Here is a 27,783-nt window from a genome sequence, read left to right as displayed (position 1 = left end):
GTCAAACCAATGGCTACCAAGAGGTGGAAGTGGTCCAGTCAAAGCAGAGGTAGACTGGCTAAGAGCAAAGGTCATGGCAACAGTTTTTTGGGATGTTCAAGGCATTTTCCTTGTTGACTTTCTGGAGGGCCAAAGAATAACATCTGCTTATTATAAGAGTGTTTTGAAAGATTACCAAATCTTTAGCAGAAAAATGTCCAGGAAAGCTTCACTAGAGAGTCTTGTACCACAATAATGGTCCTGCTCATTCCTCTCATCAAACAAGGGCAATTTTGTAGACTTTCTGTGGGAATTAATTAGGCATCCTGATTTGGCTCCTTCCAACTTGTTTTTGTTTCCTAATCCTAAAAAAATCTTTCAAGAGCACCCATTTTTCTTCACTTAATAGTGTGAAAAAGACCACATTGACATGGTTAAATTCCCAGGACCCTCAGTTCTTTAGGGATGGGACTAAATGGCTGGTATCATCACTTAGGAAAGTGGCTTTACCTTGATGGAGCTTAGTTGAGAAATAAAGTTTATGGTTTTTATCTTTTAATTCTATTTTTCCATGAACTTTTTGAAGTCCCCCCATATAAACACATATGGATGTATGTATGTTCATATACATATATATGTGTATATATATTTTATACATATACATATGTGTATATATTTATATATAAATATACACATATATTTTATACATATATGTGAACATATATGTGTGTGTGTATATATATATTTTAAAATAAAATGGTCAATGCTGGTAAAAAATTTTTGTGGTAAAAACTAATTTACTTGTAAACTATATCCCCTTGGGAATGGAATATTTATAAATATCTTGATACCCTTTGATCCAGTAACTATTCTCCTGGAAACCTAGGGAAATAATTCAATAGAAGCAAAAAGGTATGTGCATGAAAAGGTTTACTTCAGCATTATCTATATCACAAAAATTTAAAAATAATTTAAATGTCAAACATTAGAGGAGTTAATCCAATTTTGTATATTGACACCATAGGATGTGATTCAGTCATTTCATATTCCAACTCTGGGCTTCTGTGTCTGGCTAAGATGGAGTTATAGGGACTGGATTTACCTTCCCAACTTAAACAACTAAAAAACTGGAAAAATACATAAAACAATGGTTGTCCAGACATTGGGCAACAGGCAGCACAGTACAGTGAACCCTGAGAGAAGGCAAATCAGGTGAGTTCTGTGAGTACCCTGGTCACTGACTGCCTGGGAGTCTCCAGGCTGCAGCACCGGGCTGAGGAAAGGGAGTTGAGATCTGCAGAGGTACCCCGACACTGGCATCTGAAAACCGATGAGTGTGTGTATGTGAAGAAACTACACGAGGCTGGGAAAAAAACCACCTTAGTGAAACATAAGAAATAATACTTGAAGCTCACCCCACTGATGGGGTGATTGTGGTGATATATTATCCTTTTTATATATTGTGGAATTCAATTTGCTATAATAGAATTTTGTTAAGATTTTTTGCATCTATGTTCATGAAAGACATTTGTAGTTTTCTAGTAATGCCATTTTCTGGTTTGGGTATCAGGATAATGCTTGTTTCATAGAATGAGTCAGGAAGTGTTCCCTCCTCTTCAATTTTTTGCAAGAATTTTTGTACAATTGGTAGTATGTCTTCCTTAAATATAGGGTAGAAGTTACTAATGAAGCCTTCTGTGCCTGGAGTTTTCTTTGTGGAAAGGCTTTTAACTACAAAACTAATTCGATTTCTTTAATAGAGATGGAGCTATTCATTTCAGATAATCTGTTTCTTCTTGAATGAGCTTTAGTAGTTTGTATCTTTTTAAGAAATTTGTCTATTATTTAAGTTACTGAATTTATTAGGTTATTATTTGGTTAGAATTTAACCCAAAGTATACAGAAGAAAGAAAACAAAAAATAATAAAGATAACATCAGAAATTGAGTAGAGAACAAAAAAGTGATCCATTTATATGACATTCTGGAAAAGCCAAAACTATAGGTACAGAAAACAGACCAGTGGTTTCTATAGCCTGGGCACGGCAGGGGGAGTTGACTATACAGGGACTAGTCTTTTGGAGTGATAGAACCGTTCTACATCTTGATTATGTTGGCAATTACATGACTATATTTGTTAGAACTTGCAGAACTGTACATGAAAAGGGGTGAATTTTATAGTAAGTTATACCTTAACATAAGAGAAAAAAAGAAACAGCAAAAGAAGCCAAAGAGTGTAAAAAGAATTCCAGTATGGGAACTGAAGAAACACGGATACTATTTGTGATCTAACGTTTGTGAAAACATCATAATATAGTATGTAGACCCAGAAATGTGTATATCATTCAGTCATTCACTTCATAGATATTTCTTAAACACATATACACTGGGGCAACAATGAGTTACAATCTAGAGGGGTAAAACAAATAAATGAATAAATAAATGAGAATTCCAGAGTATGGTAAGTGCTCTGAATAAAACAAAAAGGCTGTGTGCTCTAGAATCTAGGCAAGGACTCTCTGAGGTGCCATTTGAGTTGAAACCCAGCAAAAAATGAAGGGTAGAGAGCCGAGGGAGGAGGGGATGACAAGTCCGAAAGCTCTGAGGTCCATACATCCAATAAGGGGTTAATGTGTAAAATATATAAGGAAATCATACAACTCAATAGCAAAAAACAACCCAATTTAAAAATGAAGTCCAGGCGCAGTGGTTCATGCCTGTAATCCTAGCACTTTGAGAGGCTGCGGTGGGAGGATTGCTCAAGCCCAGGAGTTTGAGACCAGCCTGAGCAAGAGTGAGACCCCATCTCTACAAAAAATAGAAAAATGAGCTGAGCATGGTGGTGTGGGCCTGTAGTCCCAGCTGTTCAGGAGGCTGAGGCAGAAGGATCACTTGAGCCCAGGAGTTTGAAGTTGCAAAGAGCTATGATGATGCCACTGTACTCTAGCCTGGGTGACAGAGCGAGACCCTGTCTCAAATAAAATAAAATAATAAAAACAATAAAGATGAGCAAAGGACCTGAATAGACATTTTTTCAAAGAAGACATACAAATGATCAACAGGTATATGAAAAGGTACTCAAAATCGCTAATCATCAGAGAGATGCAAATCAAAACTTCACACATTTTAGGATGGCTATTGTCAAAAAGACAAGAGATAACATGAATTGGCAGGAGTGTGGAGAAAAGGGAACTCTTGTACCCTGGTGGTGGGAATATAAATTAGAATAGCCATTATGGAAATTCCTCAAAAATTTAAAAATAGAACTACCCAGCAGTCCCACTTCTGGGTATACATATGCTTCTATCACCAATGGGAAATGACTTCCCTGGCTGTCTGGGTCTCAAATTCAAAGCCTCCAATTAGGCACTCCATTTGGGCCAGGGGTTCACCCTGGTCTGATCACCGTGGCAGTGGCTCTTGACTGTTAATGATTGGCCCAGCTTAGGTCTGGGGTCACTTGAAACCAATCCATTAGGCTCAGGGAGCTGAAGTCATATAAACAGCTTCCCCAGAACTGTGCAGTTGGAAATGATAGGTGAAAGAAGAAGTTTTTTATAAGTTTGTGGTCATTATGGCAGGGAGGTTATTGTTTTCCAGAATCCAGGAAGGGAGACTATGGGGTAAATAAAATAGTATTATTATGGTATGAAATGTGACTTTTATTTACTTGTTTCTCAATTATTCATTTGTCTAATTTATCTAACAAATGTTGGTTGAGAGATTTCTGAGTGCCAGGTATTGTGCCAGGGATGCAGAGATGAAGATGCAGTCTAGTGGAATCAACTGGCAAAAAAAAAGACAGAAGTGCTGAGTTAATTGCTGTGGTGGAATTATTCACAGGGTTCTGTAGGAGCATAGATACTTAACTAAAGGCAGAGAAGCATCATGAAAGTTATCTATTGGTGTGTAACAGATCACCCCTAAACTTAGTGGCTTAAAACAACAGTAATCGTTTATCATTGTTCGTGGTTTCTATGGGTGAACAATTCGGGAACATTTCAGAGAATCAATATTCTACTTTGTGAGAGAGAAGGGCCTCTGTCATCACATTGCAATCAGATATTGGCCAGGGCTGAGGTCATCTGAGGATTTGAGGCTACAGGATCTTCCAAGGTGGCTTACACGTGTGGCAGGCAAGTTGGTGCCTCTCCGGGGGTCTTCTTGGGTGTCCTCATGACTTGGTGGCTGACTTTCCCCAGAGCAAGTGATATAAAAGAACAAGGTGGAAGCTATAATACCATTTATGGCCTACTGATGGAAGTTGTATACAGTCACTGTATTCTTTTGGTTGCTGAGGTTTGCTGTGATTTGGTGTGGAGCAGGCCAGTACAAGGGTGGACTACCGGGAAGTAGAATCATCTGGAGCCATCCTGGAGGTTGGCTACCACAGGAGGCTTCAGAGATGTTGTTTGAGTTGAGTCTTAAAGTATGAATAGGAGTCTGTCTGGCAGATAAGGAGAAGACCATCAGAGACAAAAGCATAGAGAAAGAGTACAGTGCACTTGGGCAGCAGAGAGAGAGAGTGGGCCAGCATGACTGGAGTGTGGGGTGGTGAGAGGATCCAGGGAGGTAGGCAGGGCCAGATCATGCAGAACCTCATGTTCTTATGGATGTGGCTCCTCTTCTCGGGATGGTGGCAAACTGTTGAAAGAGTTAAGCAGGAGATGGCTGGGATATGATTTGCACTTAAGAAAGATAACTTTGGTAGTAGGAAGCAGCTGGAAATAAGAGTGGAACTGGCAGAACAGTGTCACTAGACTAAGGAGTCAGCAGGTGGTCTCAGAAGCTGGTGGGGGCAGGATGAGAGTACCTGGGAAGAGCTCAGAGTGAGGAGAACAAGGGGCAGGGGGTGTGGCCCACACAGTGAGAGGTGTTTTGAATAGAAGCCAAGGAGAAAAACCAGGAAGAAAGCAAGTATTTTTGTACTCTCACCTTGAAAAAAGTATTCATGAATTTTTTCCTTCATTTTCCAAAAAGCGTTCATATTCGAATCCAGCCTTTCTTGACCTTTCCTGGCTTTGGACTTCTCTATCCAGGTTAGTTGTTCCCAGCAGCTTTCAGTGTCCTCTTATCACCTCACAGAGAAAAAGCAGTCTTCAGGATCTCAGAGTCCTCTTAAAATAGAAGTATTTTTGCTTATGCTGCTTACATCTTTCGTGTGCCCTGGCAAATGTCTGCAGAAAACCACCCATGTAGTAGTAGTGATGCTGGGCTTTATTGTCAAGAAAAATAGGAGACAGGATAGGAGAGTAGGTCAGGAGGGAATGAGGGGCTGTATCCCTTTGATCTGTATCAAGAGGCCACGGGAAACGGAGAGAACCTTTTCTGTACCCCTCATCCCCGCCACATACATGTGGGAACACACAGGGATTTATAGTGATGGTCTGACGGTCTGACCTTTGCATCGTGAACAAAATTCATTTTATAGGAAATTGTAGGATTGGCAAACTAGGGAGTATGTACAATTTTTAAAAATTCCTCCTCGAAACCTCAGAGGTGCTTGACTCTCCTGGTTTTCAAAAGTTTATGCCTCTCAATAATCCTGTGACAACAGAGGGCAGCCAGGGTGACACGGCTAACTCCCTGGGCTGCTCCTGCCAACTCCCAGGTGGCTGCTTTCAGGAAGGTTTCCATAGCGACCAGAGGCAGGAAAAACCTGTCCACCCAGCTTAGCAATATCACATCCGGCTCAGCTCCTTAGCCCGCGGAGAAGTGGCACATATATATGTGTACATTCACGCAGACACACAGATAACATTGCATTGCAGAGCTGACCCTTACAGACTCCTCAAAATATATCCAGAATCTAACCATTTCTCAGTGTTGCCACGGCAGCAAAGCCAACATTATCTTTCACCTTGACTAGTACAAGAACCTCCTCTGTGTCCACTGCCTCCTTGTTTTCAGGGTGGCCAGAGGGAGCTCAGAACCCTCCTCTAATTTCCCAGCCCACTAAGAATGAAGCCCAGAGTCCATACTGCACTGTGAAGTGCCCATGGCCCCCTGCTGCGTCTCCTCCCACTCTTCTCCCCTCACCCCCCAGCCCCTCTAGCCTGTTGGCTGCCTTGTCTGCAGGCTTCAGCCTGCCAAGGCTGCTCCTGACTTGCTGCCCCTTCTCCCTGGGTCCCCTTTCCCTCAGATAGCCACAGGACTTGAGCCCTCATGTCCTTTTGGTCTTTGCTCAGATATCACCTTATTTTCAAAGAGCTTTTCCTGACCACTTGACATAAATAGCCCCTCTCTTCTGATACTGTCCATACCTTCGCCTTGCTTTATTTTTCTTGTAACATTGTAGGTATCACAACACATTTTTATGTTACTGTCAGATCCTCCACTTTAATGTAAGGGCCAGGGCGTTGTCTCCTACTTTGCATCCCAGCCCATAGGAGCATGCTGGCTCCCAGTGGTGCTTGGTCCCTGTTTGCCACTGAATGAATGAGTGGGATGGGAGCCAGGAAAGGGAGCTGCTCAGGAGAGTTGCCTTCCCAGCCCCTCAGTCCTCCACGGCCAAGGTAGCTCATTCCCTCCACTACAAGCAACTGCTTTCCTTCAGCTTTTACTCTGCTCTTCCAGAAGAAACAACCAGACCACTACCTGTGGGGTCACTGGTGATGAGGAGTCTTTCCCATGATCTCAATTGGGATGTTATGTTGAACCATATAAAATTGTCATTTTTGTAGGTTGTAATGGATAAATATTAGCAATTTCATGTGGTTCAACATAATAGCTTTGAGTAGATCTCAACGTAGAGGGCCCAGATATTAACAGTAACTTCTGGGAATCATTAGGACTACTAATTGCCCGATGCTCAGTGAGTACTTGCTGTGTGTCAGACAGTGTGCCTAAGGGCCTCAGGTGTATTATCTCAATCCTAATAACCACAGTGAGGCATAGGTATTGTTATGCCATTTTATGGATGAGAAAACCAATATTCAAGTGAAGTAAACTTGCCCAAGGTCATAACAAGTGGGTAGTAGCAGAGCTAGGATTTGAGTGCAGATCTGACTGGAGATGTCTGCACTTTAATCACAGAGGGCAGGTGCGGAAGCTACTCCCCCCACAGCCGACTCATGATCATTCTGCCACAGCCGAACACTGTCCTGGCTACTTTCCTGTTGACACTCCAGTGGGTAATAGTAGGTTCTTTCTAGTTTTAATAGGAGCAGGAGCTTAGAAATAGAAAGTTAGAGGAAGCTCCTACTACTGATTCCCCACTTGATGGCTTTTTCTTTTTTAAATTGAGATACAGAGATACAATTCACATAACATAAAATTTACTGTTTTTAAAGTGTACAATTCAGTGGTTTTAGTATATTCACCATGTTGTGAAACCCCAAATAGAAACCCTGTTAGCAGTCCCTCCCCATGCCCCCTTCCCTTCAGCCCCTGGCAACCAAAATCTACTTTCTGTCTGTATGGATTTGCCTTTTCTGGACACTTTATTTAAATAGACTCATACTATATTCATCCTTTTGTGTCTGGCTTTTTTCAGTGAGCATGTTTTCTGGGTTCATCCATGTTGTAGCAGGTATCAGTACTTCATTGCTTTTTTATGGCTGAAAATATTTCATTGTATGGATATTTCATATGGTTTTTTTTTTAATTTCAGCATATTATGGGGGTACAAAAGTTTAGATTACGTGTATTGCCCTTGCCCCCCCACCCCTTCGTATGCTTTATATGCATCCATTCATCAGTTGATGGACATTTGAGTTTTTACTTCTTGGCTGTAGTGAACATTCATTCCTGTACTTGGCTGCCGTGAACATTGATGTACAAGTGTTTGTGTGGACACAGGGTTGTTATTTCCTTGGGACGCACATGTAGGAGTGGAATTGCTGGGTCGCGTGGTAACTGTTCATTGAGGAACTGCCAGACTGTCTCCCACAGCAGCTGCACCATTTTCTCATTCCCTCCAGCAGTGACATGAGGACTCCAGTTTCTCTCCACGTCCTCACCAACGCGTATCATTGTCCGTCTTTTTGGTTATTGCCATCCTAGTGGGTATGAGGTGGGGGTCTCATTTGTGGATTTGATGTGCATCTTCCTGATGGCTAATGACATCGAGCGTCTTTTTACCTGCTTTTTGGCCATTTACATCTCTCCTTTAGAGAAATGTATACTCAAATCTTTTGCCCATTTTTAAATTGGGCTGTTTGTCTTTTTATTGTTGAATGTTTTTTAAGAGGACAAAAACGGGAGGAGGAGGCAGAGGTTTAAACAGTGACAGGAGAGATTTAACTTAGGTTGTACTTGCTGACTTAGTTGCCCAGCTGCGATGCCAGTGGGAGATGTGGCAGAGCAGACTGCTGGCGTGGGTGGAGCAGCAGAGGGGAGTGGAGGTGTCTACTCAAGCAAAGTCGTGTGCTAGCGGAGTGATGCCTCAATGGCTCTGGCTCAGGGAAACTCATTAACAGAGGTTTTGTTTTTCTTTTTCTTTTTTAAGAAATGTTACCTGAGCACAGGGCACTGGGGAGTCTGTATGTGATTCTTCTTCTATAATAAAAGGGGAACTGAGTGGACAGTCCCCTTGGGTTCACAAAGGAGTTGAAAACATCAGTTATGTAGCTTCTTCAAAGTGTATCCTCTCTTAGACAAAATGTTCAGATAGGAGGCTTTGTCTTTCAAAAAAGAAACAGGATTTCTTTCAAATCCTGTGCCCCGCTCCATTGTTTGTTCTTAAAAAATAGGGACTTAACAGTAAAAAGGCAATTAAAAAATGGGCAAAGTGTGACTTTTCCCTTCCCTTTTCCACAGTGGCCAGGACTCTGGGCTTGCAAAATCAGAGGGTGGGTGGAAAGGACTCACCTTTGCAGGAGAGTGGGTGCTTTAGAATGACTTCCCCTTTGCTCTCCTAACAGGGCAGATGTTTCTGAACCAGATGAAGCCTGAGGAGCCTTCCAGCTCTAAGATAGCAGGATAGCAAATTTCTAAGTCTGGAGCTGCAGAAGGCTTGCCCTGCCTCCCAGCACGATGTCAGGTAGACGCAGGGACTGGACTTGGAAATGGGATGGGGTATGAGGCTCTCACAGAGGAGGCTCTCACAGAGGAGCCTAAAGGAGTGGGAGCTGGCTTGTTTGTTTTCCACAAAATACCATCCAGATCAGAGAGGTGGAGGATGGGGAGGGCTGGCTCTGGCTGTCTGAGCAAGTTACTAAAACTCTTCTCAGCTTGGCTCTCCAGTTTTCTTCTTGCCTCCCTCCAGCCTGCAAATCCTCCTTAGAGGAAGAGGCAAGGGGGTGATTTGATTATGTTTTATGTAATAACATATTGCTTCTTTTTTTCCCCCTTTCTGTAGTAATGTGCTCATTTCTAGTTTCTTCCATTCTGACCCTTCCCCACCTGTCCCACTTGAGATGGCCCAGTCTCTTTAAGGCTGGTGGGTGCTCTGGGAGGGAAAGGGAATATCCTGACTTGAGTTTTGCCTTTGCATTTTTCTTGATTGTTCTCCTATTACTGGTCCTCTTTGGTTTTAGGAAGCCACACACCTGCCAATGGCCCCTTCTCGGCCCTGACTGCAAGCATATGGCCCCAGGAGATCCTGGTCAAGCACACGCAGGTACAGCAGTTAGTCCAGGCAGGCACCAACCTGCTGTGCTCCCATGCTGTGGTGTGCAAGCCACCTCTGCAGGCTGCGCAAGAGTGGGTGGCCGACTCACACAGGATCATGGGGTCACCACCAGAGATGGATCCTAATTTCACATGCCTGTGTGAATCAGTCACTATGCTGGAGGACAAGTATCATGGCACTATTCTCTCAGTATTACGGGGACACAGAAATACATAAAACATGTTTCTTGCCTTGATCTTATTATCTTTGATCTCTGAGAAGAACAAGGAGAATACTAGGAGAATTTAGGGAAGGTAGTCACCCCCTGTAGCTGAGTGATGACCAGAGAAGGCTTTGTCGAATGGTGGCCTATAAGCTGAGTCTTGAAGGCTGGGTGGAATTTTAGCAGGCAGCCATGTGGGTGGCATCTTCCAGAACCTATGGTTCCAGCGAGGGGATAGACAACTGATGTTCTTCCTAATCCTGGTTCTAGAAGGAAGAGTCAGCAGAGCAACCAGAGTTCTACTACGACGAGTTCGGTTTCCGTGTGGACAAGGAAGGTAAAATGAAGCCCGTCCTGTGAGTTATTGCTGACGTCCTTGGAGAGGACTCCAGCTCCCATAACTCGAATTATGTAGCACATGACCTGTGAGTGCTGGATGTTTCAGCTGTTCTAGATTTAAGGACAGAGTCGCATCCGAGGGTGATGCTGTTATAAGTATATGGAGACCTCTGATTTTTTTTTGAGATAAATTTTAGTGTTCTTCACTTGATAATAAAAGAAATAGAGAAGTTGAAAAATTCAGAAAAGCATAAAGATTAAAACAGAATTAACCCATAATCCTATAAACCTGAAGATAACTGCTGATATTTTAGTGTATTCCTTTCCTGGTTTTGCATGTATCTATAGATACTTTCCATAACTAACATATATACATTCTGTCTTAAACATTATACTCAGCATTTTGCCATGTCAGTTAAGACCTCTTTAAAGTCATATATTTCAATGGCTGCATAATATCCTATTATAATGGATTTATTTATAATATTTTTATAACTATTTTTCTATAAAGGAGCCTCTAGGCCATTTCCCTTTGTTTTATTTTTATTTTTTCAACTATAGATGATAAATGGCCAGGTGCGGTGGCTCACACCTAGCACTCTGGGAGGCTAAGGCAGGAGGATCGCTTGAGCTCAGGAGTTCAAGACCAGTCTGAGCAAGAGTGAGGTCCCATCTCTACTGAAAAAACAGAAATAAGCCAGGCAACCAAAAAAAAAAAAAATTAGAAAAAATTAGCCGGGCATGGTGGTGCGTGCCTGTAGTCCCAGCTACTCGGGAGGCTGAGGCAGGAGGATCGCTTGAGCCGAGGAGTTTGAGGTTGCTGTGAGCTAGGCTGACACCACAGCACTCTAGCCCAGGCAACAGAGCAAGACTCTGTTTTAGTCAACCAATTAATTAAATGGACCTACTGATGCCCAAGTAGGCTGTTGGGAAGGCCTTCTACCAGGACTCAGGATGGCCTGTCACCAGGCCAGAACTGTGGCCAAAACATTTTAATTGGCTGAAACTAATGTTCGGGTCACTCATGTTTCCAATTCTGACATCAGTTTTCTTTGTTCTTCTAATTTGCAGGCAGCTATTTGGAGGTTAAAAATTGGCATTGAGAGGAACACAGGGAACTTTCTAGTATGTTGGAAATGTTCTGTGTCTTGATGGGTCTCTGGATTCAGAGTCCAGAGTGCTCACCATTACACCATGGAACCACTGTATCTTGACAGGGACAACGTTTAGACATTTGTTTATTGATACTCACCAACATGTACACTTAAAATTTGTGCATTTTGCCGTATATAAAGTCATTAAAGTTGGTATTTTTAAAAGCTGGGCTGAGGGCTTGGCTTTAGGATGATACGGATGAGGCTTTCTGTGCAGTTTGCCCACACAGAGATTGCAGGGTTGCCACAAGAGAGCCTCATCCTGGTTCATTCAACAAAGATTTCATGAAGCCGACTGTGGGTCATGCACTCTTCTTAGCTGTATCCCCAATGCCTTGAAGAAAAGTGAAGGTGGTCTTGACTGCATGGAGTTTTTACTCTCGTGGGGGAGCCAGGGAGTACACAAACATAATATGTTCGGGGCAAAAAGAGCTATGAAAAACGTTCTGAGACTAGAGAAGAGAGGATGTGAATTGTATGTAAGTTGGTCAGGGAAGGCTTCTCAGAGGAGGAGACGGTTGAATGGAGACTGAAGAAAGTGGCGGAGTGTCACTGGGGAGGGGAATTGAGATGCTGAGGCCCTGAGGTGGGGGTGGAACTTGGTGGGAAGAGCAAGAGGGATGTTTCAGTGGAGTGCCGGGAGCGGGAGGAAGGCAGCAAGAGGTGAGGACGGAGGGGCAGGGCTGGGAGGAGGCAGCTCACGGTCCCTGGCAGGCCTTGGGCTTTGAGTGTGAGTGAGCCAGGCACCACTAGCAGGTTCTGAGCAGTGACATGATCTGACTTGTGCTTTAGAAGGGTCACTGTGACTGCTGTGGAGAACAGCCTTGGGGAGGTGAGGTGGCAGCAGGGAGGCCAGGAGGAAGGCTACTGCGGCGACCCAAAGGATGGTGGCTCAGACAAGGGCAGTGGTCAGGGCAGTGAGAAGTGTTCAATCCTGCACACTTGCTGCTGGACTGAACGTGGGGTCTAGGCGAGGAGTCGTCAGAGGGGACTGACTCCAAGGTACAGGCCTGAGCGTCTGGAGAATGGCAGTGTCACTTCTGGATCTGGGGAAGACAGTGCTAGGGGCGGCTTTGCAGGAGAAAGTGAAGAACTCAGGTTTGTTCGTCACAGGGAGGCCTGTCTGATGCACACCTGGAGCTGTCAGGAAGCCATTGGCAATGCGAGTCTAGATCTCAGGGAAGAGGTCTGGTTTGGAATCATAAAGCTCATGTTTTCCTCCCTCCACCACTCACTGCTGTTCTCTCCCTGGCTCTCCCCTGGCAGAAGGTGCTGAGCCTGGTTCCTGTCTGCCGGCAAGCACTGCCTTGACAGAGGACCCTGCGCAGAGGCTGCGGTGGCAGGCCCACCTGGAGTTCACCCATAACCACGATGTGGGGGATCTCACCTGGGACAAGATCGCAGTCTCCCTGCCCCGCTCTGAGAAGCTCCGCTCCCTGGTGCTGGCCGGCATCCCACATAGCATGAGGCCACAGGTGAGATGGCCACAGGGACCCAGAGGGGGTCGAGGGAGTTGTAGCCCCTGTGATGAGGTATCACAAGAAAGACTGAGGCTCATGTGGCTCCTTCCCTTAGCTGTGGATGCGTCTCTCTGGGGCCCTGCAGAAGAAGAGGAACTCGGAGCTGTCCTACCGTGAGATTGTGAAGAACAGCTCCAACGATGAGACCATTGCTGCCAAACAGGTGAGGCGGGTGGCCAGGGGCCCTGCAGGAAGAGCTGCCTGTCCAGAGGCTATATGTGCACCCCAGGAGGGAGGCGGTCTGCCTGGGGTTCTGGGAGCACACCCTTGGCAGGGGTGGCAGCCCTGACACCCACAAACATGTTCCTGGAGGAAACTTGCTCCTTTCTGGGTCCTCCGTAAGCCATGGGGGAATTGTCTAAAAGGCCACCAGTGCTGTGGAAAGACATGGAGGAGGTGGGGTTCACAGCTGGGGATTCTAAATGCAGACTCCAGGCTCACGCCAGACGTTCTCATTCAGAGGTCTGTGTGAAGTTCCCCAGGTGAATTTGATGTGCTCGGCTGCACACTAGCTGGGATCTAATCCTGGAGGGAGGGAGGATAGCTTTGACGTGGAGCATGAGGAATCCCCATTCCTGGGAGAGAAGCCCGCCTGGGCTTTGCCTCTCCCACAGGGTGTCACAGGGTCTCGTTGGTGCGGCTGCGTGACAGATTGAGAAGGACCTGCTCCGCACCATGCCCAGCAACGCCTGCTTCGCCAATGTGAACAGCATCGGGGTGCCGCGCCTGCGCAGGGTCCTCCGAGCACTGGCCTGGCTCTACCCAGAGATCGGCTACTGCCAGGGCACGGGCATGGTGAGCACGGCCCCAGGGAGGGCGGCGGGTATCCCAAAGGTCTTCTCCAGGCTCCTCGGGGGAGCGATGTTGCATTCCAGGGGGGTGGACGTGGGAGTCCCCAAGGAGGGCAGGAAACTGAGGCCCGCCGAGGAAGGTGTGCTTTCTACAGCGTATCCCCACAGAGGCTTTTCTGGTTGGCATGGAGACCTGGGTAGAGACCCTTTGTTCCCCTGCCCTGGCCAGGTGGCCGCCTGCCTTCTGCTGTTCCTGGAGGAGGAGGACGCCTTCTGGATGATGTGCGCCATCACTGAGGACCTGCTCCCGGCCTCCTACTTCAGCACCACCCTGCTGGGCGTCCAGACTGACCAGCGGGTCCTGCGCCACCTCATCGTCCAGTACCTGCCTCGCTTGGACAAGCTGCTCCAGGAGCACGACATCGGTAAGGCCTGGCAGCCACCCAGGGGACCGGAGACGCTGGCTGATTCTGCAGCCCTGAGGCCTTGTGACACACCTGGCAGAGGCTGATGGCCGGGCTGTGGACACAGGCACATGCAGTCTTCGTTGCTCTCTTTCTCTCTCTCCGCTTCGAGCAGGCAAGGCCTCTTGCCACTCTTCGGGAGGTATCCTCCACCTCCTCCCCAGGCTGCCGGGTGGCCAGGGCTGTCCCTGGTCCCAGCCACAGTGGCCGGTGTCTGTTCACAGAGCTGTCCCTGATCACACTGCATTGGTTCCTCACGGCCTTCGCCAGCGTGGTACACATCAAGCTGCTGCTGCGCATCTGGGACTTGTTCTTCTACGAGGGCTCCCTGGTGCTGTTCCGGATCACTCTGGGCATGCTGTGCCTCAAGGTGCTTGCTGAGCCCCCACCGTCCCCACTGCCGCCGCCACCCAGCTTTCAGGCTGAGGAACAGGAGCCCATGTGGGGTTGGGGGGGAGCTCACTGGACCGGGCGGGAGCAGCCCAATGGACACGCCAAGGGGTCACAGGTCTCTGAGGATGGGGGATGCCCGACAGTGACAACCTCCTCCCCTGTCCTGCCCTGGCATGGCCCAGGAGGAGGAGCTGATCCTGTCAGAGAACTCGGCCTCCATCTTCAACACGCTGTCAGACATCCCATCGCAGATTGAGGACGCGGAGCTGCTGCTGGGGGCGGCCATGCGGCTGGCTGGCTCCCTCACTGACGTCGCTGTGGAGACCCAGCGTCGCAAGCACCTGGCCTACCTCATTGCAGACCAGGGCCAGCTCCTGGGGGCCAGCACTGCCACCAACCTCTCTCAGGTGGAGCAGGAGGGGGAGACCCCACCTCAGCCCACAGTTGCAGGGGGTGTGCTCTGAGGAAGCCCAAAGAGAGAGGGCCATGGGGAATAGACTGGCCCTTCCTGCCCTGCTGTTCTCCCCCGAGCCCAGCCCCTGAGGCCCGGCACGGCCATCAGACCACAGTGCTGGGGCCACCCAGCCCTCCTCGGGCATCTAGGGGCTTTGCCCCTGGCACAGCTGATTATACTTTCCTGATGCCCAGAGCCGGCCTCAGCAGCTGTTTCAGATGAGACCACGTGAGAGGAAGGCTGGTGGGTTTTCTCCCTCCTGGGCGGGTGCCGGGGGCCACTGCCGACCTGCCCTCCCGCCCCGTAGGTTGTTCGCCGCAGGACCCAGCGGAGGAAATCCGCCATCACCGCCCTGCTCTTCGGTGAGAACTCTGCTATGGGCACCGAGCAGGCAGGCAGTGCAGACGGGGCCCTGTGTCCTCACACCTAGTGTGGACTTGGGGGCTTCCTCTCCTCGGGGGGCCTGGGGAGGGCTGTGGTCACTATCGCTCTCTGGGCCTCCTAGGGGAAGACGACCTGGAGGCACTTAAGGCCAAAAACATCAAGCAGACAGAACTGGTGGCCGACCTCCGGGAAGCTATCCTCCGCGTGGCACGCCACTTCCAGTGCACAGACCCCAAAAACTGCAGCGTGGTGAGTCGCCGCCCCCGAGCTCTCCTGAGAAATGGACCGGCCCTCCCTGCCCAGCCCCACTCATGGTGCTGAGGCTTCTCCCCTCGCTGGCCTTTCTGTCCACGCCACTTCTGTCCACTCTGGCAGGAGCTGACCCCGGACTACAGCATGGAGAGCCACCAGCGGGACCACGAGAACTACGTGGCGTGTTCACGCAGCCACCGGCGTCGGGCCAAGGCCCTGCTGGACTTCGAGCGGCATGACGATGACGAGCTGGGCTTCCGCAAGAACGACATCATCACGGTGCGTGGGAGGCTCAGCCACCTGCCCCTGAGGCTGGGGCGGTTTCCTTTCCTTGCTTCGGAAGACAGGGTTTTTGGCAGGGCCGAGTTACTGAGCACAGAATCAGACCAGGTGTGTGTGAGGCACTGGCCCCGGGCACCCAGCTCTGGTTCCTGCGTCTTCCCTCCTGTGCAGATAATTTCTCAGAAGGACGAGCACTGCTGGGTGGGGGAGCTGAACGGCCTGCGAGGTGAGGGCCTTGGGCTGCTGTGGAGTGCGGGAGGGAGGGGGGCTGGGCAGTGACGACTCGGGCACCCTCGGCACCTCCCTGCCGTCCCCTCCACGCCCCTGCCTGTGTGTGGGCTGTGCCTGCTCTGTCCTCAGTTCCTTGAGAGCAAGGGTGGGATCGCACTGGGCTGCTGCTCACAGGGCCTGCTTCTCCCGCAGGCTGGTTTCCAGCCAAGTTCGTGGAGGTCCTGGACGAACGGAGCAAAGAGGTGAGGGGCAGGACAGGGCCTGTGCCCGAGTGAGTCCGGGCTGGTGGCAGGGGTGGTGGGTGGCTGGCTGGCTACCTGCAGCGTTGGGCAGGGCTCCTCAGACCCATTCTCCCCATCAGTACTCCATCGCGGGGGACGACTCGGTGACGGAGGGGGTCACGGACCTCGTGCGAGGGACTCTTTGCCCGGCCCTCAAGGCCCTATTTGAACATGGATTGAAGAAGCCGTCCCTGCTCGGGGGTGCCTGCCATCCATGGCTGTTTATCGAGGAGGTAGGTTGGGCTGGACTCCTGTCCCCTGCACCAGCTCTGCCGTCCCCACAGTGCCCATCTTAGGCCCTTCCTGCCTTGGGCCCCGTGGAGGTGCAGAACGAGCGCAGGGTAGTGACGTGTGCTCTGTTGCCCCTTCGTGTCCTACACCTGCACCGTGTGCCACCCCTCACAGGCGGCCGGCCGGGAGGTCGAGAGAGACTTCGACTCCGTGTATTCCCGCCTGGTGCTCTGTAAGACGTACAGGTAACTGGGCCCTGCCCCAAATTGTCCTGGCAGGGTCACCTGCCACGGGGAGTGAAGGAAGGGCCAGACCCTGTGTCCACCTGGTGTCCTGGCAGGGTCACCTGCCACGGGGAGTGAAGAAGGGCCAGACCCTGTGTCCACCTGGCACACCAGGGAGCTGTGGTCCTTTGTCAGGTTGGATGAAGACGGCAAAGTCCTGACCCCGGAGGAGCTGCTGTACCGGGTAAGCAGGGCCTGCTCTGCCAGACCCCAGACACCTCTCCCAGGTTGGCCAGTGGGGGTGTCTGAGTGACAGCTGTGCCCCCCAGGCTGTGCAGTCTGTGAATGTGACCCATGACGCAGCACACGCACAAATGGACGTCAAGCTCCGCTCACTGATCTGCGTGGGGCTCAAGTAAGTGTAGAAAAGAGGGCGGCAAAGGGACAGGAGGAGCCACAGAGTAGGGGTGGCTGAGCCCAGCATGGGAGGGGTCCTCTAATGGGAGTGAGTCTCAAGGACAGAGAAGGAATCTCAGGGACTTGGGTCCTGCTCAAGGCCTTGCGCCCTCCCCATGGAGGGTGGTCTGGGAGCTGCTGAGAAGGGCAGGTCGGAGCACCCACTGTGGGCCACAGCCAGAAGGGCCGAGAGCAGCCCCTGCTCCTCCTGGCCTTGTCCCCAGTGAGCAGGTGCTGCACCTGTGGCTGGAGGTGCTCTGCTCCAGCCTGCCGACCGTGGAGAAGTGGTACCAGCCCTGGTCCTTCCTGCGCAGCCCTGGCTGGGTCCAGATCAAGTGTGAACTCCGGTGAGGACCATGCCTGGCTTCTGGGTTGGGTGCGCGGCCAGCTCTGTAGGGCCCAGGGGTTGGGGGATGGAGGCAGGGGTGGGTGGCAGGGCCCAAAGGTGAGGAGAACCTCACCCCACCCCCACCTCCTCACCTCCAGCGTCCTCTGCTGCTTTGCCTTCAGCCTCTCCCAGGACTGGGAGCTCCCTGCGAAGAGAGAGGTGGGTGCTACGGGGCTGCTCCGAGGCCCCGAGTCTGCCTTCCCAAGGGCTGCGCTGGCGGAGCTCCCCTGTGGTTTCTCGGGTGGCTGAGGTGGGGCCAGGGTGAGGACCCAGAGTGCTGGCACCAGCTGTAAGAACTGCTCTGGCCCCAGGCACCTTGGGCTCCTTTGGGCATCCCCAGCCCGAGGCCTGTGAGGTGAGGGGCTGTCCCTGTGTGCAGGAGGAGAAGCAGCCTCTGAAGGAGGGTGTCCAGGACATGCTGGTGAAGCACCACCTTTTCAGCTGGGACATAGACGGGTGATGCTCTTCCTCCAGCTGCCCTGTCACACCCAGGCCTCCCCAACCCACCGCCTACCAAAGAGGCCCCTCCGGCCAGCCTCAGGCCTGCTCCGGGGCCACCCCAAGCTGTGGGGTCTGGGGAAGATGCTCTCTAGAGCCCTGTGATTGGGAGATCAGGGTCTCCCCAGAGCATTGCTGGTGGCAGGAACGGAAGGTGGGTGCCCAGCTCAGCCTCTTCCTCCTGAGCACGTGGGAGGTAGGGCCTCTGCCTCCCCAGGGTCCTTAGTGAAGCCCCAGGCCCCAACTACCGTTTGTACTGACCAAAAACCTTGTGAGGAGGTGGAGAGCTGCACCCGCGTTGTCAGTCTTTGCTCAGGAAGGCAGGTGTGGGGTGGCTAATGGCAGATAAAGGCTCCTTGGCCTCTTCGGTTTGTAAATAAACTGTCTTTGAGAAAGTGCCTCCTGTCTTCTGTCCAGCCACAGAAGTGTCCAAGGTTCTGCCCTTCCTGGAGTGGTCTGGAAGGCACAGCCTGGCTACTTTGTCCTGTACAGGTAGGAAGCCTGTGCTGACCACTCCCCAAGTCAGCCTGATGGGGAGGGGGACTAGGCTCACTGCCCACCCTCTCCCCAGGCCCCAGCCGTACTGCCCACCCCTTCCGTGGAGTGAATGAGATGGACTAACAAGCTGGTGTTTTTGTTTTTATTTTTAAAAAAGTTCACACAGCTCCCCCACCTTCGTCCCAGCACTGGTTTTGGTGACTCCATCCCTACTCCCCTATGAATCAGGGAAAATGAGAGGCCACAGCTTCATGGCCACCTCTGGCCTGAAGCCCCTCCTGTCCCAGGGCCGCGTTGGCTGCAGTGAGGCGAGGGGGATGGAATGTGGGTGGAACGCTCCTGGCAGGATGGGCAGGAAGCACCTCTGCCCTAGTGGCACTGACAGGGAGCCAGGAAGCAGGGGAGGTGGGGCATAGGCTGTGGCAGGGTATCTGCATGTCACACACGTGATGGGTGGGCCTGGACAGCTGCATACCAGGTAGGGCACCAAACCATGTGGCACATAGCTCAAGGGTGTGACCCTACATCTAGTACCCAGGAGCTGTGGCCCTGTGGGCCCGTCTGTATGTGAGTAGGATGGGAGGGAGCTGCACCCACCTCCTGTCCCCCCAAAATATATGTATATAATGTATATCAATATATAATATAGAGGTATATACACCTGTACAGAAAACTTTTGCCGCCAACCACTGAAGGGTTACACTACACCAAGACACTAAAACGGCAGGGAGCCCCCTCCCAGGAAGCCTTGGGAGCCTGCGGTTGGCAGACACGGGGAAGGGGGAGGTAGAGGCCCAGGCCAGTTTATTCCCTTACAGCGAAGGGGAGCAGACAGGAAGGAGAGTCCTCCCTCAACTCACCTCAGAGCCCGAAGAGCAGCCTGCTGGCTGGGTCTCGCCTACCTTAGCCAAACTGCAGCCAGACGGTGCACCTCTGACCTCAAAAAAGGAGGTCAAATAGAATTGGCCCGACCCTGTCCAGGCCTCCAAAACCCCAGATGGGACCCAGGATTGCTGCTTGACAGCTGTTCTCTTCTGCCCTGGGTGAGCCTGAACCAGGAAGAGGCGCCCCTCTGCTCCAGCCTCCCAGGGAAGGGAAAAAGCAGGGACTGTGATTGTCAAGACACAACCACGTGGAGAGGCCGAATCAGGCAAGAGCCACGCTGGCCACCGTCCATCCCCTCCCCCAGCCCCAGTCTCTGGAGCCGAGAGCTACAAGCAGGAATCCCAGTGTAGCTGCAAATCATGGCCATCGAGGAAGTCTGTGGAGAAGAGGCTGGGGGCGGTGGTACTGAGGGGGGCCAGGCTCAGCACAGGGCCGCCTGACGACAGCTCCAGCCAGTCCATGTTGTCCAGGTGGCCGTCAGCCAGGTCCAGGCCCATGCTGCTGCTAGGCTCAGGGACAAAGTGCAATTCCGAGGTGTCCATGGGTGATGGGGGGTGGTCCAGGATGGCAGAGCTGCTCAGCATCTGGCTGTGGAGGTCGTCAATGAGAGAAAGGGGCTCTGGCCCTTCGTGCCCACTGGTCAGCAGGGGCAGCCCCGTGCTGCTCTCCAGGAAGTCCTCCAGGCGCCCAGGGATGGAGGGTGAGCCTGGTGGAGGCGGGGCAGCCTGGGGGAGCTCAGCTGAGGGCGAGGGTTGTGTGGCCAATGGGGACCCACAAGCTGTTGTCAAGGGTGGCTTCTCCTTCCCTGGCAGGGATGGTGGCTCCTTGAAATCCGCTGAAATTTCTGCCAATCAAGACAGTAAATGGATGTTAGAAACTGGGCCTGAATATCTACATACAAAAGAGTGAAGGTGGACCCTAACCTCATACCACATACAAAATAAAATGGATCAAAGACTTAAATGTAAGAGCTAAAACTATTAAAACTTTTAGAAGAAAACATAAGGCAAAATCTTTATGACATTGGATTTGGCAATGATTTCCTGGTTATGACACCAGAAGTACAGGAGGACAAACTGGGCTACCTCAAAATTTAGAACTTCTGTGCATCAAAGGGCACTATCAAGAGGATGAAAAACCCATAGAATGGGAGAAAATATTTGCAAATCATATTTGATAAAGGATTAAGATCCAGAATACATAGAGAATTCCTAATATACAATAAAACCACCCAACTAAAAAATGGTCAAAGGACTTGAATACACATTTTCCCCAAAGAAGATATACAAATGGCCAATAGCACATGAAAAGATGCTCAACATTACTGATCGTGGGGAAAATGCAAATCAAACAACAAAATACCTCCTCAAACCCTCTAGAGTAGCTACTATTAAAAAAGTAGAAAACTAAATAAGAGGATATGGAGAAATCGGAAGCCCTGTGCCCTATGGTTGGTGGAAATGTAAAATGGTCCAGCTGCTGTGGAAAACAGTACCGAGGTTCCTCAAAAAATTGAAAACAGAACTACCTTCTGATCCAGCAATCCCACTTCTGGATATGTGTCCAGAAGGAGTGAAGGCAGCATCTCAGAGCTACGTGCACACCCAGTTCACAGCAGCATCATTCACAACAGTGGGCCATGGAAGCAGCCTAAGTGTCCACTGATGGATACATGGATGAACCTTGAGGATATTATGCAAAGTACAATAAGCCAGTCACAAAAAGCCAAATACTTTATGGCTGCGCTTGTATGAGACGCTGAGAGTAGTTGAAGTCATACAGGCAGAAAGCAAAATGGTGATTACCAGGGGCTGGGGGAGGGAGAATGGCTGCTACTGTTTCATGGGTATGGAGTTTCAGTTTACAAGAAGAAAAGAATTAGAGCTAGGTGTGGTGATGGCTGCACAACATTATGAATGCATTTAATATCACTAGACTGCACACTTAAAAATGGTTAAGATGCTAAATTTTATGTGTATTTTACAATTAAAAGATTGGAAAAAAAATGAGCGAAGAACTCAAACACATTTCTCCAACAGAGGACACACAAATGGCCAACGAGCACAGGAAAAGATGCTCAATATGGCTGGTCATTACAGAAATGCAAACCACAAGGTATCACTTCACACCCATCAGAATGGCTATTATCATAAAATTGAAGCAAGAAGTGTCTGCGAGGATGTGGAGAAATTGGAACCCTGCACCACTGCAATGTGAAATGCTATAGCTGAAGTGGAAACAGTTTGGTGATTTCTTTAAAAAGTTAAACATAGAATTACCATATGATCATGCAATTCCAGCCCTAGGTATATGCCCAAAAGAACTGAAAGCAGGGACTCAAGACACTTGCACACCAATGTTCACAGCATTGTTCTCAATAGCTAAAAAGTAGAAAACCCAGGTATCCATCAACAGGTGAATGTACAAGCAAAATGTGGTACATCTGTACAGTGGAACATTATTCAGCCGTAAAAAAGAATGAAATTCTGACACATGCTACATTGTGGATGAATTCTGAAGACATTATGCTAAGTGAAAAAGCCAGTCCCCAAAAGACCAATATTGTATACATAATTCCTCTTATATGAGGTCCCCAGAGTAGTCAAATTCACTGACGGTATAATGGGGGTTGCCAGGGGCTGAGGGGAGGCAGAATGAGAGTTACTAAGGGGTACAGAGTTGCAGTTTCGAACCGGACAGTGGTGCTGGTGAATGTACTTAACAACACTGAACTGTACATTTAAAATGGTTAGAATGGCAGATTTCGTTACGTATATTCTACCACGCACACACACACACACACACAGAATTATACATAAATCAGGTTTGCTCCCTGACCCCCGTGTCCTGCCCGCTCCAGTCCCAGCGGAACACACACATTCCTTCCCTGTGACTGCTCTCAGCAGGGGAGGAGCAGTGCCTGCCTGTCCAGCCGCCACCACCTACCCCATTCAAACCTGCTTCTCTTCAAACTGAAGGGACGTGAGAGCTAAAAACAAAACAAAAAACCCACCCGCTTCTCTGGGCATCCCTGCCACCTCTCTAGCCACTTCTCAGCATCCCTTTGGGGGCAGGCCGCACCCCCATCTCCCTTTCTCTGCCATCCCATAAATGCTAGAGTTCAAGGCCTGCTCCCTTTCCCTTCTCAAACAATCTCTCTTCTCTAGGGTGGCCGCATCCTTCCCACAGTCTGTTTGGACCCTGGAACCTCCCAAAGCTCATTCCCAGGCTCGTCCTGAGCTCCAGTCCAGCGGTCCTCAGAGTGGGTCCCACACTTGCAGCCTCAGTGTCACCTGCACCAGTTAGAGACGCATCTCAGGCCCCTCTCCTCCCTAAAGCTTGAGAATCCCTGATCTCAGGGATTGACTTCAGCTATTGAACCTTTATTTTCTTTTACGGCCCAGCAAGCTAAGAATGAGCTCTTATTTTAAATTGAAATAAAATTCATATAACATAAAATGCACCATTTTAAAGTGGCAGCTCCATGGCTGAGCTCCTGCCTTGCCCACGCCATCTCATTACTCCTCTTTGTGCTCAAGCAGTTAAAGCACTCGGAAGGGCACGCCCAGCACCTGCACCACACGCTCCTGCTGCCACCAGTGAAGCCTCCGTGCTGCCCTGGGAAGCCAACACCACCTCCCCCGCTGAGGAGTGTCGCTCCCAGCCAGCACCCGCCTGCCTCCTTGCTCCCCTGTGCAGGGAAACCTTCCTCAGAGCTCCCCACAGGCAGCCTTTCGCAGCGACTGCCACACGCCCACTCCCCTGACGGCTTGTCCTTCACTGCTGCGACTGTCCTTGGCTTCCAGGACATCATGCTCTGTCCACTACTCAGCTGCACCTGCATGTCCCATGTCCCCCTCCTCTGTCCTCTGCTCCTCCACCCCATGCCCTGGATGACCTCACAGCTCCAACTGGCAACCTAGACGCGACAACTCCCCAGCCCAGATCTCTCTCCCAAACGTCCCTGTCCACATGAATCCTTCACTCCCGTGACTCCTGATGACATGAACACATCTGAGGCTGTGCCACCGTGTCTCCACACAAGCCCCCCAGCTTGTTCTGGGACCTCAGGCTGTGGCCCTTGGAGTCATCCCTGGTTGCTCTCCCTCTCCCTCCCACCTACTCCATCAGGCCACCAAGCTGGCTCTCCTGGCACACCTGACTCCAGCCCCTCCTCCCACCTCGCCGCTGCCCCCCAGGCTCCCGGCTTCTGCCCTTGAGCAGACCAGGCCACTCTGCTCAAAACTATGGGATGGCTTCCTATCCACTGAGCCAAAGTCCCCTGTCCTGCTGCCCAGGAGGTCCCACGTGATCCACTCTTGACCTCTGCCTTGTTCCCCTCCTCATTCTCCCCTCACTCTCTCTGCTCCTAGAACACTTACTTGCCTGAGGCCTGCACTGGTGGCCTTCCCCAGGGACACCGCGCATGGCTACCCACTTCGCCTCCTTCTCAGCAAGGCCTCCCCCCCTTGCACTCCCCCAAGACCTTTCTCCCTCCCCCACAATTTTTTCCTAATGCTTCTGCCTTCTGACACGCCATACAATTCACTCGTTTTTTTGTTGTCTACCTCCCCAGCTAGCGGGGAGCTCTGTGACGGAGACTTCTCCGAGGGTAAGTGGCCCAGAGCAGTGGAGGCCTCACAGCTGTCCTCCCTCTCCCCAGGCCCTGGAGACAGGGGCTGCCCTGTCACTGCTGTATGCACAGTGGCTGACAAGGCCTCTCACTCACTGAAGTGTTCAAGAAATAAACAAAAACAAATTAACCAACCTAGGGCTCAAGAGACCTATGAACAGAGAAGGTGGTTAGGGAGGCAGCGGGGCTCGGGGTTACCTCCACTCTGAATAAGAATGTCAAACAGGTCGTCCATCTGCTGGCTTGAAGAGCCATTTTCCTGTGGAACAGAAACAGAAACAAGATGAAAATCTTGACCAGGAGGCCCCTAGCCTGGCCCAGGACCAAGCCCTCTCCCTCCCCTGCAGAGTGGGCAGCTGGACCCGCAGTGCCCGCGGGCTGTGCTCAGACTCCCAGAGCCCAGACTCGCCCATCAGGCCACGCTCTCGTGCCCTGGCCCCCAGGGCCTGCTCCCCAAGGCTTCTTTGACCCCAAAGAGGTGGGACCGAGGGAGCCACAGCCTGACAGCCTAGGGCAGCCACGCACCCTGGCCATACCCAGGCCACCTTCCTCACCTGCTGTTTGGGCTGCTGGTTCACAGCTTCCTCATAGCCAGGTGGCTCCTTCTTCAGCAGAGAAGTGGGGGTCCCAAAGAGGGGCTGCAATGGGTGCTCCAGGTCCATCTGGGTGGGTGGGCCAGAGGCTGGAGAGCCAGGCTGGGACAAGGGCTGGACAGAACAGGCAGAGGACCGGTGGTCACACACCTGCCTTGTCAGGGGCGGGGGACACAGGGCCCCGGCACCCGTGCACCCCAGGAGGGCAAGGCAGGAAGCACCTGCCTTCTTGGCCAGGCCAGCTTTGCTAGCTGCACCAGCTTTTGGGAAGCTTTTATGGAAGCCACTGGGAAAGAAAGGATACAGGATGGGGGGCCCTGACCCCTAATCCTTAAGGGGGTGATTAAATGCCTGGGGTGCAAGGAGGGAGGAGGGGCTCTGTGCTGATCACTCCCTGAGATTTCTGCCTCCCATCCTGAGGTGCCTGGTTCTTGTCACTGTCCCCATCCCCTCCAGCCCCACACTCTGCAGGACTGAGGCTATACACAGCCTAAGAGCGGCCTCACCTCTGGTCTAGGCTGTGAGGGAGCCAGCTGCTGCGTGGCATACAGCTGCCCTCTGAGGGAAGGACCCTAAGCTGGATCCTGGGCCAGACGGCCAATCCCAGAGCCTCTCCCCAGGGCAGGGCACCTCTCTGGCTGTCACCTGTGCCCTCCCCACCCCATGGAGCAGTGCTATGGGAGGCTCTCAGCCTGGCTGGGGGCTGCTCAGGGGCCCTGCTGCCAGGGTACAGGAATGTTCTGGTATCAATGGCCAGCTCCCTGATGGCTCCACCCTCCTGGCCAGAGGGGTCTTAGGCAGGTCCTTTAACTTTCTTAAGTCTCAGTAGCCTTCTTGGTGAGATGGGGTGGTGATCCCTCATTTTGGAGGGTTGAAGGGAAGATTAAATAAAGCAAACATAAAATACTCAGCACCGAGGATGCCTGAGAAGGATCTTCCCACCCTCTAGAAGGTCCCCCGACCCCCCGCAGCCCAAGTACCTGCCGGGGGCTCCCACTGGACAGGCCAGGGCTGTCTGCATTCTTATTGGTCACGGCGAGGACAAGGTGGGTCCCTGTGGAGTCAGTGATGAGGGTGGGCGGCGTGACCCTCTTGATGAGGCTGGGGCCCTGGGAGCCCAGCAGCAGCTGAGGGGCAGGGGCCGGCTCAGGCTCGGGCAGCACAGCTTCCTGTTTCACCACCACAGCCGGGGGCCCGGGGACCGGGGCACAAGTGTCTATGCAGTTGGTGGTGGAGGCCGCCAGGCTGGAGCTGAAGGGGTGAGCTGGGCCCACGGGTTGTCGGCTCAGCTGGCAGCTGGAGAAGCCGTTCTCCTGCTTCACTGGGGCGCAAAGAGGGGCCGGGGTGGGGGCGGGGGCGGGGGCGGGCTGCTGGGCCCGCTTCTCCTGCTCTAGCTGCAGCCTGAGCCGCTCCACCAGCTGCTGCTTCTGCCGGAGCATGCGGGTCAGCTCCTCGATCTGCTTGTCCTTCTCCTGCAGCATCTGGTCCTTGTCCCGACCCTCCAGTTCCGCCCGCCCCCCAGGGCTCAGGCAGCAGGACCCAGCCCGGGGGCCCTCCTCCTTCACGAGGATCTGCAGTGGAGAGGCCTGCAGGGTGAGCTGTGTCAGGGGTGATGTCACCATCTCACCAAAGGTGTCCCCAGGGGTGGAGTTCTCGTCACCCGTGCTAAGCAGTGAGCGCTCTGAAGGGGTGGGAGACACGGGAGGTGTGGAGCCTGTGCTGCCAAATTTCACCACTCCATTGCTGGTCACTGTGGCCACCACCACCTCGGTTGGGGCCAGGCCTGCTGCCACCAGGGCTGGCCCCGTACTCAGCCGGGCCGCCGGGAAGGCTACCACCACCTCGCCAGCCTTGGGCAGGATAGAGGTGGTGGCAGGGGCTTTGGGGCCTCCTGGGGCAGGGCTGATTTGGTCTTGGTAGGTACGCAGGCGCTCAATCAGCTCTGTCTTGGTGCCTGACACGGGCAGTGACCGCAACTTCAGCTCCTGCTTCAGTTCTGCCACCTGCAAGGGGTCAAGAGTCAGAGCAGCAGGGAGACCGGGGGCAGTTGGACAAAAGGAATTGGGTCCAGGCAGGAGGACAGTCTGGGGAGGCTGGGAGGGATGAGCATTTTCTAAGTTGGCCCTCGTCTGTCTAGGCCCCACTGGCCACTTTATGTTTTATTAGAGACGGAGTCTCACTATGTTGCTCAGGCTGGTCTCAAACTCCTGGCCTCAAGCAATCCTCCTGCCTCAGCCTCCCAAAGTGCTGGGATTTATTGGTGCAATCAACTGCACCCAGCTCCTCTGGCCACTATAGACGCAACAACTCCCCTATTCCTTCAACAGCCCTGGAGGGCGAGAGCCACCCAGCATCCTCCCTTTCACTGCCCTCACTCCAACACGGGCCTGGTCAAAATGCTCCCCTACCTCTGCAGGCAACAGGGTCTGGGCACATCATGCTCACAGCTGTCCCCAGCCCCCAGCATGATGGCTGGTGCTCACTAAACATTTAATTGAATGGACCGAATGTTACAGATGCGAAAACAGCTCACAAAAGTAAAATAATTTTTTCAAGATCACAGAGCTAGTGAGTGGCCAGGCTAGGATTTAAACCCGGGCCGGATGGACTCTGAAGCCTGTGCCCAGCAGCCTCCATGAATGCTGTGTCTTGCTGGGACCTGGATCCCCATGTCAGCCTGGTTCAGAAGACAAGTTCTCGGGGGAGAATTTGGTCCATTCCATCTTCTGACTGAGGCAGAGAAAACAGGTGAGACACTGGGCATGGCCCACTCTCTAAGGCCTGAGGACACGAGCCAAGCCCGCACCCCTGTGCCTGGGCCACTCTCTCCTTGGCAGACAAGGCATCTGACCAGCAGGTTCAGCTGGCGTTACCTGGCCAAGTGGAAAGGGGGCCCTGTCTACCACTGGCCAGGTCTGTGGCCTTGGGCAAGCTCCTCTTTCTCTCAGCCTCAGCTTGTTCGTTCTCAAGGAGAGGAGACCAATCCCCGTTCCTCACACTGTAGCACAGGAGTCAGGGAAGGTAAGAGAGATATCACTGCTTGGTCCATCCCAAGGCCCTGGACAGACACTGGCTGTGT

At 51.6% G+C, this 27,783-nt stretch overlaps 2 protein-coding genes across 11 annotated transcripts in view; one reads left to right on the top strand and one right to left on the bottom strand.

Annotated features, from left to right (window-relative positions):
• The window catches only part of SGSM3 (small G protein signaling modulator 3), a 28,111-nt gene extending 9,621 nt beyond the window's left edge, over nt 1-18,490 (top strand). For 2 of the 5 annotated variants that reach the window (XM_045554847.1, XM_045554848.1), the window contains exons 2-22: nt 8,842-8,960; nt 9,457-9,539; nt 10,024-10,090; nt 12,513-12,721; nt 12,822-12,929; nt 13,418-13,561; nt 13,787-13,982; nt 14,246-14,391; nt 14,597-14,821; nt 15,176-15,230; nt 15,374-15,501; nt 15,628-15,783; nt 15,958-16,012; nt 16,210-16,259; nt 16,379-16,531; nt 16,704-16,774; nt 16,949-16,997; nt 17,083-17,168; nt 17,434-17,556; nt 17,696-17,756; nt 17,977-18,490. In XM_045554847.1, coding sequence (XP_045410803.1) covers nt 8,954-8,960; nt 9,457-9,539; nt 10,024-10,090; nt 12,513-12,721; nt 12,822-12,929; nt 13,418-13,561; nt 13,787-13,982; nt 14,246-14,391; nt 14,597-14,821; nt 15,176-15,230; nt 15,374-15,501; nt 15,628-15,783; nt 15,958-16,012; nt 16,210-16,259; nt 16,379-16,531; nt 16,704-16,774; nt 16,949-16,997; nt 17,083-17,168; nt 17,434-17,556; nt 17,696-17,756; nt 17,977-18,057 — 2,253 coding nt within the window. In that variant the 5' untranslated portion in view covers nt 8,842-8,953 and the 3' untranslated portion in view covers nt 18,058-18,490. Of the gene's footprint in view, nt 1-8,841; nt 8,961-9,456; nt 9,540-10,023; nt 10,091-12,512; nt 12,722-12,821; nt 12,930-13,380; nt 13,562-13,786; nt 13,983-14,245; nt 14,392-14,596; nt 14,822-15,175; nt 15,231-15,373; nt 15,502-15,627; nt 15,784-15,957; nt 16,013-16,209; nt 16,260-16,378; nt 16,532-16,703; nt 16,775-16,869; nt 16,998-17,082; nt 17,169-17,433; nt 17,557-17,695; nt 17,757-17,908 lie in introns of those variants that run through there. The other 3 variants (XM_045554849.1, XR_006735946.1, XM_045554850.1) reach the window with 3 other exon arrangements.
• Nucleotides 18,491-18,721: 231 nt separating this feature from the next.
• Nucleotides 18,722-27,783, bottom strand: part of MRTFA (myocardin related transcription factor A) — a 181,449-nt gene continuing 172,387 nt past the window's right edge. For all 6 annotated transcript variants that reach the window (XM_045554845.1, XM_045554844.1, XM_045554846.1 and 3 more), the window contains 4 exons: nt 25,685-26,707; nt 24,666-24,818; nt 24,310-24,370; nt 18,722-20,322 (listed from right to left, as the gene is read on the bottom strand). In XM_045554845.1, coding sequence (XP_045410801.1) covers nt 19,805-20,322; nt 24,310-24,370; nt 24,666-24,818; nt 25,685-26,707 — 1,755 coding nt within the window. In that variant the 3' untranslated portion in view covers nt 18,722-19,804. The remainder of the gene's footprint in view (nt 20,323-24,309; nt 24,371-24,665; nt 24,819-25,684; nt 26,708-27,783) is intronic.

This window comes from Lemur catta, chromosome 6, assembly GCF_020740605.2.
Source record: "Lemur catta isolate mLemCat1 chromosome 6, mLemCat1.pri, whole genome shotgun sequence".
NCBI lineage: Eukaryota > Metazoa > Chordata > Mammalia > Primates > Lemuridae > Lemur > Lemur catta.
This window is presented reverse-complemented; position numbering and strand designations above follow the sequence as displayed.